Source organism: Onychostoma macrolepis, chromosome 17, assembly GCF_012432095.1.
Source record: "Onychostoma macrolepis isolate SWU-2019 chromosome 17, ASM1243209v1, whole genome shotgun sequence".
Taxonomy (NCBI): Eukaryota; Metazoa; Chordata; class Actinopteri; order Cypriniformes; family Cyprinidae; genus Onychostoma; species Onychostoma macrolepis.
Genome location: NC_081171.1, coordinates 8611846 through 8632337, shown reverse-complemented (window position 1 = coordinate 8632337; position 20492 = coordinate 8611846). Strand labels below are relative to the sequence as shown.

Genomic DNA, 20492 nt, shown 5'->3' with positions numbered 1-20492 from the left:
GCTGTCCCAGATAAGCATTGAGCCATAGTAGAGGAACATCCCTCCATCTGTGGGGAAAAAAAATATCACAAAACCCCTGTGAAAGGTCAATTACCATTTTTATAATGATGTGGATGGGGATTTGCTTGTTTGCAGCAACAACTAAGTTTAATTGCGCAGTTAATAACACAAAATTCCTTCCCAAAATACACTGTGTTGGCAAACAGATCATAGCCGTTGGATATCAGAGGCTGAGGGAGGAAAACAGTCTGAGAAGGAGAGACAAAAAGACAGAGAGGGGCAGAAATACTTGATAAGGGGGGCTATAAACCCAGTTGGACTCCTAAAGCTAGTGTTGTTTTTGTTTCAGTGGGCAAAATCTATAGTACACACATACACACACACATCAGAACGCTTTTAAATCCGAGTGCTTTTAAAAACTACTGCGAGCTAAAAACAGAAAAACTTACAGTTTTTGGGTGTCCTGCCTCTTCATTTTCATAAGATTAAAGCGACTTCTGTATCTAGAGTGGGTCGCCTCAAAGGCGTCGACTCTACTGTACCGCTATAAACTAAGCTCGGAGGCATTCGATTTTACAGTGATGAATAAACACGAAGAGCGTGTTTGTGTGGGTGCCGTCACGTGGTCCGTGTTGATATGCAGAAATTGCTCTAATTCTGAGAGAAGTCAGTAATTTCCCTCAGGTGCCCGCCTCAGGCCCCGCAGCGGTGCGTAGGCCTCGGGAGTGCTCAGAGATTAAGGGCTTACAGTTGGCACATTAGCTGCTAAATGAATCCTGCTCTGTCACTGGTAACGGGGCTACCTAGCTGTCAGATACATTTCACTGTAGTCCTACTCCACCCCTTGCCTAAATATACCCTTCAGCACGCTAATGTACACAAATGCTTACCTACAGTAGCTAATCTTACAGACTATGAAATCTTATTTATTTTGTTTTGGCCTTTATGCCCCTTTATCAATGCAATGCAAGGTGAGAATGCGATCAGAAAAATAGAAATATTTATATTTGCCTGGTTTTGAGGTTATATTATAATATAAATTATAAAAAATGACTTCAATAATGGTTCAGCAATGCAGTAGTCAATAAACAAAATAATTAATTTTGTGTTCTTCTATACATATTTTACATGTATAAATATATTTTTGAGGACTTTTTAAAAATTGTTTTAATAAAAAAAAAAAAACTTTAAAAAATACAATATTGTACCTAAAACAACAAAAATTATATAGCTGTACTTTTATACACGCAACACAATATTACACAGTTTTAACAAAACAACAAAGTAAAAAACAGATAAGAAACGGTTTAGAAACAGGTTCTGTAATAGTACTAATAACCTAACTGTGTTACATAACCAGCTTTATACACAGTATGTATCATCAATAAATCCAATTTACTTCAATCTCATATATTTTAAAGTGCCCCTATTATGGGTTATGAAAGGTTCTTTTTTTTTGGTTTTGGAAGTCCCCAACAACAGGTTGACATGCATGCAAGGTCAAAAAACTCTTTCATTTTCTTATAATATGCATTTATTTTTACCTTATTTTCTCAACGACTCCCAAATGATTCGCTCAGCGATTCATTTTTCCAAGCCCCTCCTTTGCATGACGCTAATCCGCGGTGATTGGTTCCGATTGGTCGATTTCTTTTAAAGCAGTGTTTAGTGCTGCTTTGTGTACAGCCGGCTATGTGTAAAACGGCTATTTTTAAAGCTCCAACAGCGGCACCTAGTGGCAACAAGTGGGCGGGCAATATGCTAATATTTCATTTTGACGTCATGAAACGGCTTAAGATTCGTTTTAAAATCGACTCGTTTCAATGATTCAGAGTCGACTTTCTTTTGAGAGACAATAACTTTATACACGGTGCACTTTCAGATTTAAAACTTTGCAGGATGTTTTCATTCACTTACAGCTGTGTTACACACTGCATGAAAGGTCATTTTCAAAAATCCATAATAGGGGCACTTTAACTAACTGAATATTACTTGTTCAACAGCTAGCCATATTTAAACAATATTTTAGCCATACTTTTTAACTGAATAAGTTTTTTCACAATGAACAGATTTGTGTTGATTCCAAGCAATTTGAATAAATGCATTTTTAAAAATATGATTATTTAAATAAGTGCTTTCATGTTTTATTTACAGTAAGTATGATTGACAAATCTGTAAAATAATGTGTTAAAATGGTTTGATTTTAATATGCAATTCAAATACATCAATCTTAAATTTAGGCCTCTCTCTCTCTCTCTCTCTCTCTCTCTCTCTATATATATATATATATAAATAATGTCCTAAAAGGGAAGAAACAGTTTCAGCAAATTCTTTGCCAAAAGTATAGCTAGATCCGAAACACACACATACACACTTGGGTGGGCAAATTAGCCAACCATCAGTACTCCAAAATCAGCTCAGTTTTTGTTTTGAGTGTGGGGTGTTAAGTTACCCAGCGGTACCCCACAGGAGGGAGTTGTGTTGTTTTCTCTCTTTGCTTTGGTGCATGTCGATACATGCTAGTGGAGCGTGAAAAGCCGCTGCTACAACAGCGTCCACTCAAACAGTTCTTCTTCTCCCCCCTTCTGTCTTTAAATCCCCAAACAAGGATTGTGGGCGGTGTGGCGGAGCCAAACACACACCAGCCAAACGGGATCAAACACTACGGAGACACTCGACGTGTGTGAACACCAGTCAGTCTCGCCCCCTCTGGGACACGCCCTTCTCATAATGACCCTGTCCTCACGCTGCCCTCCACAACCCAGCAGATAAGCCACTAGCGTCTGTGTGTTTTATGAGCCTCTAATGGCCTCCGCACGCATGAGTAGAGCTTAAAACAGTAGAGCGCGCTTGTTCTGTCCTCCCCCCTCTGCTAGCCCTGCTAAACACAAATACACACATGCTGAACAATCCTCTCCCGCACATCTTTAAAAGGCTAGTGCACCCACTCACAATGATATTTACTCACTCACATGTCATTCCAAACCCCTTCCAATGCTCTTGTTTCCACAGACGACAAAAGGAGATGTTTAGCAGGATGCTCAAGCTGCTTTTTTTCCATACAATGAAGAGTGAGGAGTGAGTGATCAGCGGCTATCAAGCTCCAAACATGACAAAAAGCACCATAACAGTAGCTGATATGCGAGTTGTGCATTGGATTTTAAGGTTTTTTGTGTGTAAAGAACAGACAAAAATATGAATTGTTAGTACATGAAAATGCAAATCGCATTCTTTTAAAATTTTGGCAAAATATTAATATCTCATATTTTTTTTCATTTGAATTTTGAATATGATTTATATTAATTAGTAAGTTTTGATTTTGAATTGTCACAGAGCTACAACTATAGTGTGGCAAGAAAAATATAAAATTCATTTTACATTATAAAATTGGAAATTCCTCTTCATCTGAAAACTGATAGAAATAATTTTAGAATTTATTTATGGCTAATTTCACCTCTAAAAAAATCATGAGACTTTAAAGTGCACAAAGTGTATGGACTAATTTAAAGGAACAGTTCACCCAAAAATGAAAATTTGCTGAACATTTACCCTCAGGACATCCAAGATGTAGATTAGAACAGATCTGAAGAAATTTAGCATAGCATCACTTACTTACCAATGCAGAAAGCAATATCATGGATAGAGGACTCGTATTTTAGCCTGAAGCAATTATTTGAAGTTAAAGACACACTGATGGATTTGTTTATTACAAACACACAGCTTTCTCTGTACAAAACATTAATTGATGGTCTGAAGTCTTATGGACCACTTGTGGATTACTGCGATGATTTTATCAGCTGTTTAGACTTTCATTCTGACGGCACCCATTCACTGTGATGTAATGCAAAATTTCTCCAAATCTGTTTTGATGAAGAAACAAACTCATCTACATATTGGATGGCCTGAGTGTGAGTAAATGTTCAGCAATTGTTGCATTTTTGAGTGAACAATTCCTTTAATTTTGCTTTTTGTCACCTTTAGAGCTTGACGGTTCCGGGTCACCATTCACCTTTTATATTCTACAGAAGAAACATACAGATTTGAAACAACATATAGGTCTGAGTACATTATGCCATTTTTGGGTGAACTATCCCTTTAAAACTCATTTTACAGATGACCACAATGCAATGCAAGAAAATGAAGAACTGTCAGGCACAGACCTTCCCTCCTGTTTTTTATTTTTGGAATGGCACTGTAAAATGGCCCGGTGTGTTGAGTCAACGAGGATAAATAATTAAATAGCTCTTTAAGACGTCTTAGTGAGTTTTTCAGCGCCATGCACTCACTGTAAGATCTCCGGATGTCTTCCTTCCTATTGCTTCCTTTCACTCTCCTGGCCGGGGCTTGCTGTCGCCATGACAACCGCTCACATTTCACACACTCGAGAACAGTATATCATGCAAAGGCCGAGGCTAAAACAGGAAATAGCACTCTGTGCTCAGTCGTGGCTTTCAGAGGCGTGTTTACAGCCGGTAATAGAAACCAGACGCATGGTGGCGACTATAAACGTGGACACTGACATACACACACTCGGTGTAATATTATAATATGCAGCCACTGACTTCACAGTGTATTTATAGAAGTTACTGTGAGGAATCAGAGAAATCAGGATGCACTTTATATAACAGAGACAAACACATTTCTGTAAATGACTTTTAGAGCCACACTGTTCTCAGGTCAGTTTACTGTGTGACCGTCACGCTCAAATCCACTTCCCGCTGACCTCAGAGCCCCCGTGAGCAGTCAGAGAGAGCGCTAGAGTTACGAGGTGAACCCGAGGGACGCGTCCAGATAAGACCTTGAAGCCACGGATGGTTTATTTGTTTTGGCATTTTCAGTAAAGCGGACATAAAACAGAGCAAGACATTTTTTGAAGGGCACGTCAATGTAGCAGCACAAAGCTCTATACGTGTTTCATCTCTGATAATGTGCACAGAACATCCACACAAATCTTTTCAGGCAAACCTCCATAGAGGAGCCGCTAAACCATGATGTAGGGCTGAAAATCAACAAAGACTTTGCTTTCTTGTCCCAAACCTGTCTTCCACAACAAAAGGGCCATTTGGAATTCATGAGGACACAGAGGTGCTGATAGTGATCAAGGCTATAGGCCAAGATGTGTATACACTGGGGGTGTGCTGATTGTCACACTTTTAGTACAGTGGGGAAAGCTGCAATCTGTTGACTGGTCAGTTTGAATATCTCACATTTAGTTTTTAGTCCCATGTAACAATTGCTTTGTCTCTTTTCTTCGGCTCTCTTCTTGGGGCTCTGCGCTCTCTTTCTCTCACTCTCAGGTAACATTCTACATACATGCTGGGTAGAATTACTGTAACTGTATATGTTTTGTAACCAATTCAAGCATAACCATAATGGAATACTGTTATTAAACCATCTCAATTACATACACTAAAGTTTGAGATCAGTAAGATTTGTAATGTTTTCTAAAGAAGTGCCTTATGCTCTCCAACGCTGCATTTATTTGATACGGTAAAAACAGTAATATTTTGAAATATTATTAACATTTTTAAAAATGTGGTTTATATTTTAAAATATAATTTATTCCTGTGATGGCAAAGTTAAATTTTTATCAGCCATTACTACAGTCTTCAGTGTCACATGATCCTTCAGAAATCATTCTAATATGCTGATTTATAGTTTTGGACACAGTTGTGCTGTTTAATATTATTTTGGAACCTGTGATACTTTTTTAGGAATCTCTAAAAAGAAGCAGCATTTAGGCCCTGTTCAAAATAAAAATTATTTACTATCACTTTTTTTTTTTAAATCAATTTAACATCCTTGCCCAGTTGTGACAGTATTACTGTTTTTACTGTATTTTCGATCAAATAAATGCAGCCTTGATGAAAATTTCTTTTTTTTTTAAACCTTACTGATCCCATACTTTTAAATGGTAGAGTATGTGCTAACTAGTCTTGATTTAACATTACCATTGAAGTGCTACCTATTGCAATACAATACTGTATATTCACACAATAGCAACACTACAAATACAAATACAAAATTCTGTGCTTATTTCCATCATTGGTATAAGTAGCAGATGAAATGTGCAGTTTTATACCATCATGCTTACACTATAACATTTCTTTAGTCATTCTGCAATCCTACAGCCTGAACCACTGTAGTGAAAGCACCCTTACAGTGGGACGGACGGTGATTGTTAAGTGCGGACAGCTTTACAAAAGCAGCCTTCAATAAACTTTACACATTCCACAGAGCAATTAGCATGAGCCATGCCACTTGACGATTTCAATTTGCTCAGCAAGACGCAACACCCACGAAACTACGTCTGAGAGACGGCGCGTGAAAACAATGCGAAGAACATCGCTATTATTATTGTTCAGTTATAAAAAAAATTAAAAACCGCTAAAGCTAAGCGCTAAGCTTCATCCTGAACTTTTACAGACTACAGACAAGAAATTTTGTTTCGCTCAACCCAATCTAATCCACCCTTGTTCTTTCTCTCTGTCATTTCATTTTATTGTCTTCACTAGCCTGACAAAAATGGAGAATTCTTCTTCTTTCATCTGAGTCATACAGACACAATGCCTTCCTTCCTTGGTGGGAGTGGGAGAAGGAGATGGAGGAAAGATGGGATGGAAAGAGGGAAAGTTGGAGGGATAGAAAGACTGATCTAGGGACAGTCAGTGTCTATTCAGATATGCAGGTCAGGAGGCACAAGAGCCAATATATTCTGTATATACAGTGAGCTCCAAAAATCACAAATTACACATATATTACAATATAGCGATTTGAGTGAAAATTGTATTGAAAAAATATTAATTTCATAATGTCTTAGTATCTGTATTATCCCTCTTTTGCTGTAAAAGGAAAAGCACTGGAGCTGCATGAACTCCACAAGTTTGCTTAAAACCTGATGATCATGTTCTCCAACATGATGATCTAAAGAGCATCTTGAGCTTCAACAGAAGAAGCAACATTAGTTACATGATCAGTAGCTGTGTTTACATGGACCCTAATAATCCAGTCGGAATAAAAAAGTCACACGTAACCTTGTCTATCAGAATGAATTGACCAAATCCAATTGAAATTTCCTTTGGATTGTAAGGGATGGCTTAAAGGGATACTTCACCCAAAAATGATTTCACCCCCATGATTTACTCACCCTCAAACCATCCTATGTGTATATGACTTTCTTCTTACGAATACAATCGGAGTTATATTAAACAATGTCCTGGCTCTTCCAATCTTTATAATAGCAGTGAATGGGGTTTAAGATTTTGAAGTCCAATAAAGTGCATCCACCCATCATAAAAAGTGCTCCACACGGCTCCGGGCGATTAATAAAGGCCCCCTGAAGCGAATCGATGCGTTTGTGTAAGAAAAATATCCATACATTTAAAACTTTATAAACTGTAATTCACGAGAGAGTGGTGTTCCAGCAGATGGAAAATTTTTACCAGCTTCAGCAGATTTTTGACTTTGCTTAATTAATTTTTGTGGGAGATTCCCAAATTTTTGTTGTATAAACTTAAAACGACAAGTTAAGAAAACTCAAAAATCTGCTGAAGCTGGCTGATGAACGCGGAAGTGACGAATGTGGAAGCACAGAGGAGAAAGGAAAAAACCAAAACAAAAAAATGGTCATGAATTAGTGCAAAACGAGGATTTGTAAAGAAAAATGTCAGAGGATTTCGATATAAGCCAAGAGGAGACTGGTTTTCCTTTGCTTTAAACAAAACTTCTCGCTAAACTATTCTCACTGGAGCTTACGCTACACCTATGTCATCCACTGGATGCCACTCTCTCATGAATGCGTGTGCGACAGTTAGCAGAAGCTATTACCATTTATAAAGTTTGAAATAAGGACATTTTTCTTACACAAAAGCATCAGTTCGCTTCAGGGGGCCTTCATTAACCACCGGAGGCATGTGGAGCACTTTTTATGATGTATGGATGCAATTTTTTAGGCTTTAAATTTGAACTGCCGGCTTAGAAGAGCCAGGACATTTTTAATATATCTCAGATTGTATTCGTCTGAAAGAAGAAAGTCATATACACCTAGGATGGCTTGATAGTGAGTAATCTTCATTTTTGGGTGAACTATCCCATTAACTTTTTCTAATCTATTCAACAGGACATCTAAACACTTGATCGGATTGAAAATATTTGTGCACGGCACAAAGTTTAATGTGCTCATCGTCTCCTAATTAGGAGAATTAGATAAATATAAAGTCTTAAAGCTTTTTAAATCAAAGAAGCAGAAGGAAGGCTAGTATGCATGTCTTGAAGCAGCGAGAAACTCTGTATATCCATGCACTGTGCGCATGTCAAATCTGACTGGACCTTATTTATTACTTATTAACGTTACTTATTTGACCTTATCTCGTTGAAATACATTAAAACATTTTCAGGTTTAAATCAAATTTTAATGTGATTGTACATTTATACAGTATGCTTTATGTTGGCTGGGACCTTGCAAAATGATGAGACAAGGGTTCCCCAGATGTTTCTCTCTGATGCTGGAAGGCATGTAGCTTTTAGAGCGGACCCCCCATCGTTAGCTGGGGTGGCATCAGAGGCAGAGATGAATACATTTCAATGTGACTTCTTAGTCACTCATCTGACTCATGTAGGTTCAAAGCAGCCGCTGTAGTAGAGAATGAAAGAACGACTGAAATGAAAATTTACGTATCCACCTCTAGAGAAGACAGGTAATGTCACCAGCATGACAACACAGCTCTCTATTGTGCTCTCTTTGCACTTCTTCTCTCAATGCTTCTTTCTTTTTTTCAACTAATTCAAAGAGAGGAAGAAATGCAGAACAGTTATGACACAGCAGCTATTTATCAGCGATGAAATCTGAGGAATGGCAGGTGAACTGAGCACAAGGAACATTTTCAGCCTGATCCCCCGAAGCAAAGCCTCCAGCCAAGAGAAACTAACTCTCCCACATTCATTCATTACTGCTTATTACATGAAGAATACACATTCATGGGGGGTCTATGTTTTCTACTGTAAACATGCATTTCTGCAGACAGATTTTCAAAAGTAGCCATGTGTTGTTTTGCGAGTTAGACTGTTGATTAAGTCGAGCTACATTTGCATTATCTAGGTCTCTTAGGCCACAAAATCCATTTAGGTTACACTTTAAAAATAGTGTTGTTTGACATAGGCAGTCATATCTTAAATTAATGTTCTGGGTTCAGTACAAGCTGAGCTCAATCAACAGCATTTGTTGTCTCCACTGTCCTTCCTTTTCTTAAAAAAAAATATATACCGTATTGTCCCGAATATAAGACGACCCTGATTATAAGACGACCCCCCCTTTTTCCAGATGTACCTTTTGGAAAAAGGCTTTTTGAAAACCAAATCTTTTGTTTTTTTTTGTTTTCTCTCTCTGTAAAACACATTTTTTCTTAAATTATTTTCAAATTGCATATTTGCATATTCCTATTTTAATTTTTGTTTTGAAAGTATGGTAAATACTGGTAAAATGTACCAACAATGACATTGAAAAATATACACTTTTTGATATACCACTGAAATAACAGATAGCCCATCTGAATTATATAACATTTAGGCTATCCATCTCGTAGTAGCCTACCAAAATTTTATTAACAGTAGAAGTGAAATCTTATTGTAGTCTTCAAATCTGGGTAATGTCTTATGTTTTAAAATCAGTTACAGAGGAAGTTTGTTCCCATCAGGCTAACACGACGACTCATGCTGCTGTAAGCTTTTCTTTTTCTTTTGTTTTCACTCGCGATCTTTACAACACACATTACATTACATATTTCATGGCACACTCGTTTTATGCATTTTTGGCGCCACCTATTGTTGTGGGTGTATTACTGACATGTCAAAGTCTAGACCCTGAATATAAGACGACCGCGTTTTTTCAGATGTAGTTCCAAGAAAAAAACATTGTCTTATATTCGGGTCAATACGGTATATAATAAATAAATTACTTTGCAATTTATTTAATAAAAATAAAGTGAAAACAGTAAATCTTATTACAATTTAAAATAACTGTTTTCTAATTTTACATATTTTAAAATGTAATTCATTCCTGTGATAGAAAAGCTGAAATTACTCCAGCAAAATTACTCCAGTCTTCTGATTTGATGCTTAAGAAACATTTCTTATTATTGTCAAAGTTTATATATTTTTGTGGAAACTGTGATACATTTTTTTCTTCGCTGTATAAAAAATTAATTACTTTCAATATGTTAAAACCTTTTTCTTTTAGAGTTATATCCAATCATGCATTATATAATTTTTGTCATGATTATGCAACATTATAAACCATAAAACGCCTGAAAAATATTTTATTCATGTATTAAATCATTGTGCTTCAGAGCTCGTATAAAACACAAGTTTAAAAGAAAAAAAATAATGTAAGTGCTTTTATAAAATTATAATTACTTTTTTTTTTTTTTTTGCCTTTTTAAAGAAAATTAGAGGTGAGTTGAAATGCTAAAAATAATTTTTTAACAATCATTAAAAAATTTCAATTGAGTTTACCTTGCTTAACCTGGATTATTCTTTTAATGTGCATATGGCTGTGATGTCATATTTATTAAATTAGATATTACCAATAACCCTAATAACATCACAGTAAGGGAACACTAAGCAAGGATGAAAGGACGGAAAGTGCACAAACAGACACACACTGACATGACCGTGCATACACACATTCTCATACACAAACTAGACGTGACTACATATTCAAAACACGACTCAGTTTTGTCACGTCCATTTTGATGCAACTCTTGTAGAACAAAGAGGAGATAAAAGAGGAAACGTGCAAGACAGCAAGGCAGGCAGGAGACAGCGTTCTCGTTCCAGCGCACACTTGCAGGCGTTGAGAATAATAAGGTCTGAAAAGCATTACTGAAAGAGTTCCACAGCTCCGTCCAATCCTGACAGCCTTTCTTCTCAGCAAGCGAGTGACTGAATTTCAAACTGTTGCGGCTGAGAAAAACTGAGAGATGTGTCTCTGAGTAATTCTTCAGAATTCAAAAACAAAAGTTAGTTTTAACGTGTCGTCTACATGATGAATATTGTCGGCTTGTGGGAAGAGAGTTTTTACCATTTTGGTTTGTGCACTGTCAAGTTGTGAAAATTTTTCTGCATTTCTTTGCCACTTTTAAACTGTGGACGTGACCGGAGAATATGCATGCACTTCCAATGCATATGTCACAGCACATCAAGGATGTTTTGTGTCCTAATCCTATTGGTCTGGAATGATTCGGTGCAAACATGAAGTGAAATTTACTACAACAACTCATAGATCACACTGAGTCACAGAGAGGGGAAAAGTGCACTCCGGGTAACTGGAACATCTACTCAACAAGACTTCCTTCCTCTTTATTGTTGCTGTCATGCCTCATAAAAAACACTGACCTCTTCATTGTAAATATGTGCACCTCAATGAGCAAATCATGCAACTTGATGAAGAAACTACTCAGTAACCTTCCAAAACAACGAAAGAAGCCACATAGTAGCCACGCAAAGCACCCTAGAAACACCACAGGGTCTTTCCGTGTCAACTCAAGCAGGGGTCCCCGGCTCAAATTTTTGATTTTGCTAATATTTTTTCTGAAGAAAGACAGACATGTATAGCGATGAAAGTCAAAATATTAAATGTCATGGATGAATATTTACTGAGTAATCCACTATTTGGTAGAGGGGGGTCAAAATAGCAATTTTCACCTGAGATTCAAAGCCAAATTACAAGGGCGTAAAAATTACTTCAGAAAGATGGCAGCATCATAATGTTATTTTTACACAGAGATTGGTAGGTCTGTTAGCAAAATCTGTTGACTTTAGCAATCTTTGTTGCATTTTGTGCCAATGGTGACCATTCAAAAATGGGGAAACAGCACTTTTCAAGTTTGCATGCCTGTAACTCAAGTGTTATATTTTAATAAGTATTAAAGATATCTTAATGCTCTTTTAGATATCGGGTCTTAACAAACTTTCCTTTTGGCATCTTCATTTTTGAGGCCGTATATCGTTTGGTTCCATATTGGAATTTCAATATGGCTCCAGGAGTAAATTGTTAAAATGTGGGTAAATTTGCAAAAATATGATACATCTTTTCTTTTAAAAGAGGAATGTCTGAAGAACAAATAATGTTGAAACTAGAGATGTACATTTATCTCATTTACTGTCAAAACAATGTGTTTAACAACAAATTATGTCTGAGTGCCATAAAACAATGTTTTTCCAAAGTTCGCATGCCTATAACTCAAGAAGTATTAAAGATATTGCAATATGATTTTAGATTCTAGTTCTTAATAAACTTTTCTTTTGGGATCTTCATTTTTAAGACCCTACATCGTTCAGTCCCAGAGATATGGGGATCTCAATGAGGCTCCGTTTTAAGATTGTTGAATGTTACCTATTTTTAGGGGTTGAAAACCAAATGTTGGTCACTTTGTATACAGCTGATACTTACTGTATTTAAAGCAGAATGTCTGAAGAATAAGTAATGTTGAAACTAGGAATGCATCTTGTTTACCTCTATCAAAACAATATGCACAGAACATGCCTGTCCGAGTGCTAAAAATGCACTGAAATGGTCAAGTTTAGGCACATTACCTTTCTCTCGGTAGTCTATTCATAGTTTTTGAAATTTGGTTGATTTGACACGGAATGCCCCCATAGCAAACACCCTAGCATTATGAGGGATTTCCACAAATATGTAAAAATGTTATAAATCACTGAGCCTCCTTTCGCCACTTTAGCAACAGAAGCAGAGTTTGTGTTCTACAGCATTTCTAAACACAGCCACAGCTTTCTACAGGCTTTGAACTTCAGAGGCGCTACTCAACATGAAGAGGCTGGGAAAAAAAAAACAGGAAAGAGCAAAAGAGAGGAAAGAGGGGGGTTTATTTGGATCGTTTTTCATGGAGTGTCAAAAGGGCTTCCACAATCACCAAATCAATCCCGACCTACTGGTAACTGGGCGAGAGGTGAGAGGTGCTTAGCTGTGAGAGAGTGTGAGAAAATAACAGAGAGAGAGACAGAAAGAAAGAAAGAAAGAGGGAGAGAGAGAGAGAAAGCAATGATCAGTTTTGCAGTGAAACTGAAGGAGTAAATCTCACTGGTAATGCCTTATTAAATAGTTCTTAGAACTTCTTGGTCTTTGTGCGGTTCTGTGCTTGTCTTTTCCGTCGGTAAAAAGTCTGTTAAAATCCAATAAGAGGGCTGGATATGGACCACTTGTCACAGTGCTAATACACACCACCAGTGTGCAGGATCAGCACACAAGCTTTCGCTTGAATAATGGACAGAATAATGCTACATGCAACTTTTTAATGAAATAAAATACATAAATGCATCCTTACAGTATTATTCAAAAGTTTGGGGTGAGTATGTTTTTTTTTTGTTTTTGTTTTTTTTAGAAATTGATACTTTATGCCACAAGGGGGAAAACATTTAATCATATTAAACATTTTCATATTAAAACCATTATAACATATAAAGGTGGCTATAAAAAATGCTATAAAGTTTCTATTTATCAAATAATTCCGAAAAAAAAAAAAAAAATTAAGATTTACACAAAAAAAGCACAACTGTTTTGAACATTGGTAACAATAAGAATTTTTCTTGAGTCCAAATCGGCATACTAAAATGATTTCTGAAGAAGAAAAAAAAAAAAATCTAATAATAATAATATTTGACAATATTGTTGTTTTTGACTTTTTGATTAAATAAATGCAAATAACTATTCTGATTCCATTTCCTTCTCACTTAAATCAATACTTCATGTCGGTATATTTATTTATTAGGGTGGCCATTGTTTTAACAAACTTCCAAAGTATACAATCAATTCCTGATGGCCCTACATGGAATATAATGTTTCACCCAGAAATACATTACATTATGGACTTAAAATGGGATGCAAATTGAAGTTCCAGTTGACTTTACCGACTAGGCTACATATGCCCCCAATCTGTGTTCACACTCGCTTACAATTTATGACATGTTATGAAGTTTCTAGTAGACTTCAAAGAAAGCCATTTTGAAACTAAATGACCTGTGGGCTGCCATGACTGACAATGTGCCAGTGATCGACCTGTCACCAATAAAAGCCACAGTCAAAAGACCTGCAGCTAGTCACTGCAAATCTTCATCTCAGAGAGTATAAGAACACACAAATCTAAATATTTTAGTCTCTTTGTACTTTTCAAATGATATCTGAGGATGCAAGTCAATCACGTTCCGCATAAACACTAAACAGCTCATTTGCCTGTCACTCCCTCAAACATCATCTCCAAACACAGTCTTGAGTGTCACTCCCAGGATCCTCAGAGACATTTCAACTATTTAGCAAGACACCAGTGCTAGCTTTCCAGTGCTCGTTCAGTATTTGTTACAAAACCTCCTTGAAAAATGTTATCTCTGAAATGAAGCTGGCTTGCACTTTCTTCTCCAGCCTTTGTTGAACCCATTCCAAATCCATCTTTCTCATAAAAAGGATTATTTAGCCTTAATAACTTTTTTTGCCTTTTCAAAACTTCCTCTAAAATGGCTAATTATATCAAGCTAGCATCTTAGATCTAACTAATGTTTCAATAGCTATGCAACAGACAGGGCCTTGACAAGCAGAAGAAAACTTCACTTTAATGTTTAATGGGATATCTGAGAAAGAAGGATGCGAAGGGCGCAGTACATGCGAATGTGCGTTAGTGTGCGCTAGCACTTCTGAGCTCAGCAGATGTCCCTCCTACAAATGTGGCAGCCGTTGCAGGTGTATCGCTGTCGCCTCCCCACGCGTCAGATAATATCACAGCCACAAAAGAGTTTACAAAACACACAGCTAACTGCCAATTATACCGAACAAGTCGCTGCCTGCACGGCACCTCAATGCAGCACTCAAAAGCCCCTCTTCGAGAGGGTGTGTTGTGATTTTCTCTGTCATTTAAGCATGTTTAAGAGGGTGATGATATATAACCGATTATATATAACTAGGCACTCATTCGCACACATCAGATACTCATTATGGTGCAGGGGTTTATGTAAAAAAGCAAAATAATGATCAGGCTGCGAGTGAGCAGCTAAAGTTGCACTGCTGTGGTGCTGTTGTCTGCTGGGCTTTGGACTGCTGTGAGTGTCACACAAGCAACCCCGGATGAAAAACATATTTATAATAACAGCTCTCACACCGCACTTCCATTAGTGTGCCGCTTTAAATGCCACCAGGTTAATTAAATCTCTGATTGCTGTGATTCACATGCGTGAGTATGCATGTGGAGGGAATCCAGCACATACTAAGGAGAGATTTGAACATAAGAAGACAAGAATATCAAGTGTTTCAAGTGAAACAATCCAAGCCATCGGTCAATGTCTTCAGAGTTTGGCGCGAATTCATTTCTAGTCAAATTAAATGTAGATCACATCTTAGGTGCGCTGAATGCAAATTCATTTAGGTGGCTAAAGAACCGCTTCCGGACATGTCAATAAGTCAACCGTTTGTATCATTGGACCACAGTAGGCATTGGTCTTAAATTGAATAAAACTGTTAAGAGGTGGATTGGTTCACTGCGACTTTGCTTTACGCACATGAACCAGGCATGTGATTCCAAGCATAACTTCCTGTCCTAACCCACCATCTCTATCAATAAAAAGCAACAAAATTCACATGCAACAAATAGGAAGTCTATTATCTTTAAAACGTTACTTACTGCTACTTTGCATTGACTAAATAAACTAAAAACACTGGTACTGTTACCGAGATACTGAGGAAAAGTGCACAGCAACCCATACAATCCTCTGCCTGCTGAGGCTAATGAGTGTAATAAGGCATTTCATTGCAGCCATTATTAAAATAAGCAAGGAAACAGCCACGAGGTCCAGTTTTAAAAGGTTTGCTATCGTAGATTCAACTTTAAAAGGGTTCTGTGTACAAAACAATTTGTTTTTTTGGCAGGCAACAAGCATTAACCCTGTATGGTACACATTACAGACTAATGGTGGAATATTTTATAGACTACCGTTCAAGTTTTAAAAAATTAATCACTTTACACAACAAGGACACATTCAATTAATCAAAAGTGACCAAAACTGAATTCAACATTAATAATAAGAAGAAATGTTTCTTGAGCAGCAAATCAGTGCATTAAAATGATTTTTTTTAAGGATTGCCATCAAAGAAATACATTTTAAAATGATATTAAAATAGAAAACGGTTATTTTAAATTGTAATAATATTTCACAATATTACCATTAAATACCATTCATTCAAAAGAGGAAAATTCAAGAAAGCATAATGTTGCCATATGAAAAATGCTTTTATTTTAAGAAAAATTCAAAATAATGAATTCAATGTTATGTTTCAATAATTGGAACTCTTACATATGAAAGCAGCATATTATCTGTTACTTTAAGCATTTTAATTTTATTTCCAATATATTACCTTATATCCTTTTCTGTAAAAAGAGAGTAAATGAAAGCCATATGGATGCACCATACCATACAGGGTTAAGGAACAAAGTTTAGGCCAGTCAATCATTTGTCTCATTCTATCCATTTAGCTTTCTTTGACTACTTTACACATCAACAAGTTTGTTCAACAATAAGGAAAAGGACTTGCACGTCAGAACTGAGGGGAAAATTTCTCAGGATTACAGATTGAGACAGAGAGAGGAAACAACTGAAAGGCTGGCAGGATCCAAATACCACATTGAAAAGAAGTGAAGAAAAACAGTCTCAGATTTGAAGCAGCTCTTTATAAACCAGGGCAAACAAACCAAATAAACACCCACCCAGCTAATTCCTTTAGGAGCTAGCCAGGTACAAATGAATATGAGCCTTTTGTTGATGGAAAGGCTCATCTAAAGAGCATGCAAATAAACCAAGATCCCTTCTCGTAGTAGAACTGATGCGGGTAAAATAAATAAAGAGCACTTGTCAGTGGAATCAACGACACATTAAGGACAAAATGGTTCAAAGTGTGTAAATACGGTAAGACACGTCACTCTACCTTGTAGCAGGACTCCCTTGTTTTTTCTGTAAAAGGGACTTCCTGGCCAAATTGGAGGACTGGACATACTGTAAAGAAAACACAGTGGAGAGAATGATGAGAAAGTGACACAAACAGATGATGTACAACTGACAGATGGACTGCAATCCTGAAAAACAGACAGTGAAACGGCATGAAAGATATTTTAAGAGATAAACAGTGCCAAAAGACAGACAAAGCGAGAGTGCGACAGACAGAGAGAGCGCATATCCACAAAGAATTACCATGGTGACTGTAGCTTCTGCCAATTTTTACGTTCATAAATTAATCATAATCATAAATTAATACAGGATCACAGTTCAAGTAATCAAGTTATGAGATCATATTATACCAGTTTTACATTAATAACATTAACTTATGCAGCTAGAGAGGAGCAAAGCTACATGTTTTCAAATAAAATATTTAGAAAACAGCCCAAGTAGCTATGCAATTACCAAAGATGTTTGTCTGATTATGCATGGCTGTTTTAAAAAAAAAAATAATTTTAGCATTACATCACTTGCTCACCAATGGATCCTCTGCAGTGAATGGGTGCCGTCAGAATGAGAGTTCAAACAGCTGAAAAAACACCACAATAATCCACACAACCCCAGTCCATTGATCATAAATCCATAAATTTCCTTAAGTGAAAAAGCCTCTGTTGTCCTTTCACATCAAAATCCACCTTTATATTTATATCTGTGCATATTTCACTCCTGATTCAGACAAGACATTTGACTTTAAAAACATCTCGATGGATTTGTTTCATACAAACACGTAGACTTTCACTTAAAATACATTAATTGATGAACTGGAGTTGTGTGGATTATTGTGATGCTTTTATCAGCTGTTTGGACTCTCATTCTGACGGCACCCATTCACTGCAAAGGATCCACTGGGGAAAATTTCTCCAAATCTGATCTAACGAAGAAACAAACTCATCTACATCTAAGATGGCCTGAGGGTGAGTAAATTTTCAGCAAATTTTCATTTTGGGGTAAATTGTCCCTTCAAGTGTTATAATAAGATGAATTTCAAAAAACTTTTCTACAGGGTTTTACCATGTGATTTGTCAGCTGAAGGAGCTACAGTAACAGCTAATCAAAAGTGTAATAAATTATTAAATTTAAAAAAAATTTAAATTCTAAAAAAACTAGGCTAAAACTAGTAAACATTCAACAACCAAGTAGTAAACTTTGGGTACGATGGCAGGTGTTTTTTATGGGAACTACAGTACTTCTGCCCCAGGAACCAGCAAACAGCTTCTGACCAAGTAAACAAAACATGGAGGCTTATGCAATGTTGAGATGTGACTATGCAGCAACATAGTCATTACATCCTCTTTCAAATTGAGCCCTCGTAGCTTTAATCATTACTTTCTGGTGGTGAGATGACAGGCCGTCTCAGGTGATGGTGCTGCAGACTTCAGTATGCAGCTACACAGCGGGAACTCTTCAGCTGAATTACACAGCCCCGACTGGTGAGACCTTTTTTTTGGCACAAATGAACTGAGCGATCAGGAAAACCATGTCAGCGCTCTATGCTGTCACTCAGGCAGGAAAGTTTTTTTTTTTGTTTTGTTTTGTATTATGGGTTTTATAAAATGCCTGAAAATAGACATTAGAATATGCCTGTGATGAACAGGAAAAAAGCAAGTTACTCTGCTGGCTGCAAGAATCAGACTTCAGGATTGCTCACATATAAAAGCTATTGATTTTTCTTGGTGATCATGGACATCCTTTGGAGAAGGAGGTCAACAGGTGATGGTGTGAGACAGGATGTGTGTACAACTCAAAAGGTATCTGAGAAGAATGTAAGGAACAACAGATCACTGTTACAAAACAACATCATACTCAGATGCCCGCGGTTCAGTATATTATTTGACATATTAGTATAATAAATCAAATAATATATGATAAATTTAGTACTTATTTTATAATAAAATGTAACCATTGTTGTATTAATAAAAAATGTTAAGTATACATATAAAAAATAGTGATATTACATTATACAATCAGTATAGAAACAAATTTTATTACTACATAACATTGTATAATTACACTTTGATATTTTTGATTATTATTTGTTTTATCATTTTTGATTATTACTAAAAATCTAAATATTATTACTAAATATAAAAATTAAATATATATATATATGTGTGTGCGTATGTGTGCGCATGTATATATGTATGTATACAGTATATATAAATTTATATAAATAATTTATTTAAATCATATATAAACATATACATGTAATAAATATAAAAATATATTAAAAATAATATACATGATAAAAATAGAAAAGATAAACTACTGTAAGTGTTGCAACAGTATGTAAACTGCAAAGTAATAAATGTTGACCAAATGTACTACTTGAGAACATCTGTGAAGAATATGAGTGCTTCAAATATGATCAAAGTTCCCAAATTCAGTCATGAATTTTCTCTTTATCTTTTTCATCTCCTCCAATGCAATCTTCCTCCATTTAGTCATGATTTTTCATGCTCCATACTGATCACTGATCATTTGTGACAGCAAATATGAATTTCCTGACCTTTTTGTTTGGGATTTGTGAAGTACTGGAGCATGGTTTCACATTTAGCAGTTCCCACAGAGTTTAGAAATGGTTTATCCACGTCTCTGTTTTCTGACAGTTCCTTCTGATCTGAATATGTTTTGCTTCAAAGGTTACGCATTTTTTTTTTTTTTCCGTGGATTAGCTGCTCAGTTTCTATCAATTATCTGCTTGCGTACGATTCCTCCTCCGTCTCACTGTCTCGCTCAGCACTCACTGTGAGCTTCACAAATCTAATCAGGAGCAGTCTAATCTTCAATTTAGCCCTCTATCCACTTTCTGCCTCCCTGTAGATTCAGTATGTGCAGACATTGGCTCTGTCATCTCCCCCTTCTTAATCTTCTTAGAGTATATTAACTAATTGAGAATTAGAACAAACAGAGGTGGCACAGGGCTTTGAGCACATTTGTCTACATGGTGTATTTAAAAGCCCAAGACTGCGGGTTGACAGGGCTGTTTTGGCTCTGGACCTCTTCCGATGAAGGAGTGCTCTACAGTGCGTGGCATCTCCGAGCGTCAAGAGGCTGTGTGCCAAAGCGAATACACACAGCACTGCCACTTCACATTTGCTAATCTGCGCAGGGCTGTCAGACTTCAGGTATCTGCCCTGACAATTGAGGATAATTTAGTGTGAGAAGTAATGGAACCTCTCTATTTCTTTACGGATCCATTAATTACAGTGTTCCGTCAGAATGTGTTTGATTTTTTTCCCTCTTTTTTCCCGTTGAGAGTGATTAAAACATATCTCGCACAGCTCAGACGCAGCTTGAGACGAACATCTTCATTAGCATACTAGTCGCCTAGCAACTGAAACATCTCTAACTTTCAACTTTGAGATTTTTTCACTAACCTTACACCTGAGTACAGCACGCAGTCATTACTAATGTAAGGATCCACCAGTTCTGATCCCTATAAATTA

At 36.6% G+C, this 20492-nt stretch overlaps 1 protein-coding gene across 10 annotated transcripts in view; it reads right to left on the bottom strand.

Annotated features, from left to right (window-relative positions):
- foxn3 (forkhead box N3) overlaps positions 1-20492 on the bottom strand; it is a 103316-nt gene that overhangs the window by 16489 nt on the left and 66335 nt on the right. For all 10 annotated transcript variants that reach the window (XM_058749571.1, XM_058749572.1, XM_058749566.1 and 7 more), the window contains one exon: positions 16979-17046. In XM_058749571.1, coding sequence (XP_058605554.1) covers positions 16979-17046 — 68 coding nt within the window. The remainder of the gene's footprint in view (positions 1-16978; positions 17047-20492) is intronic.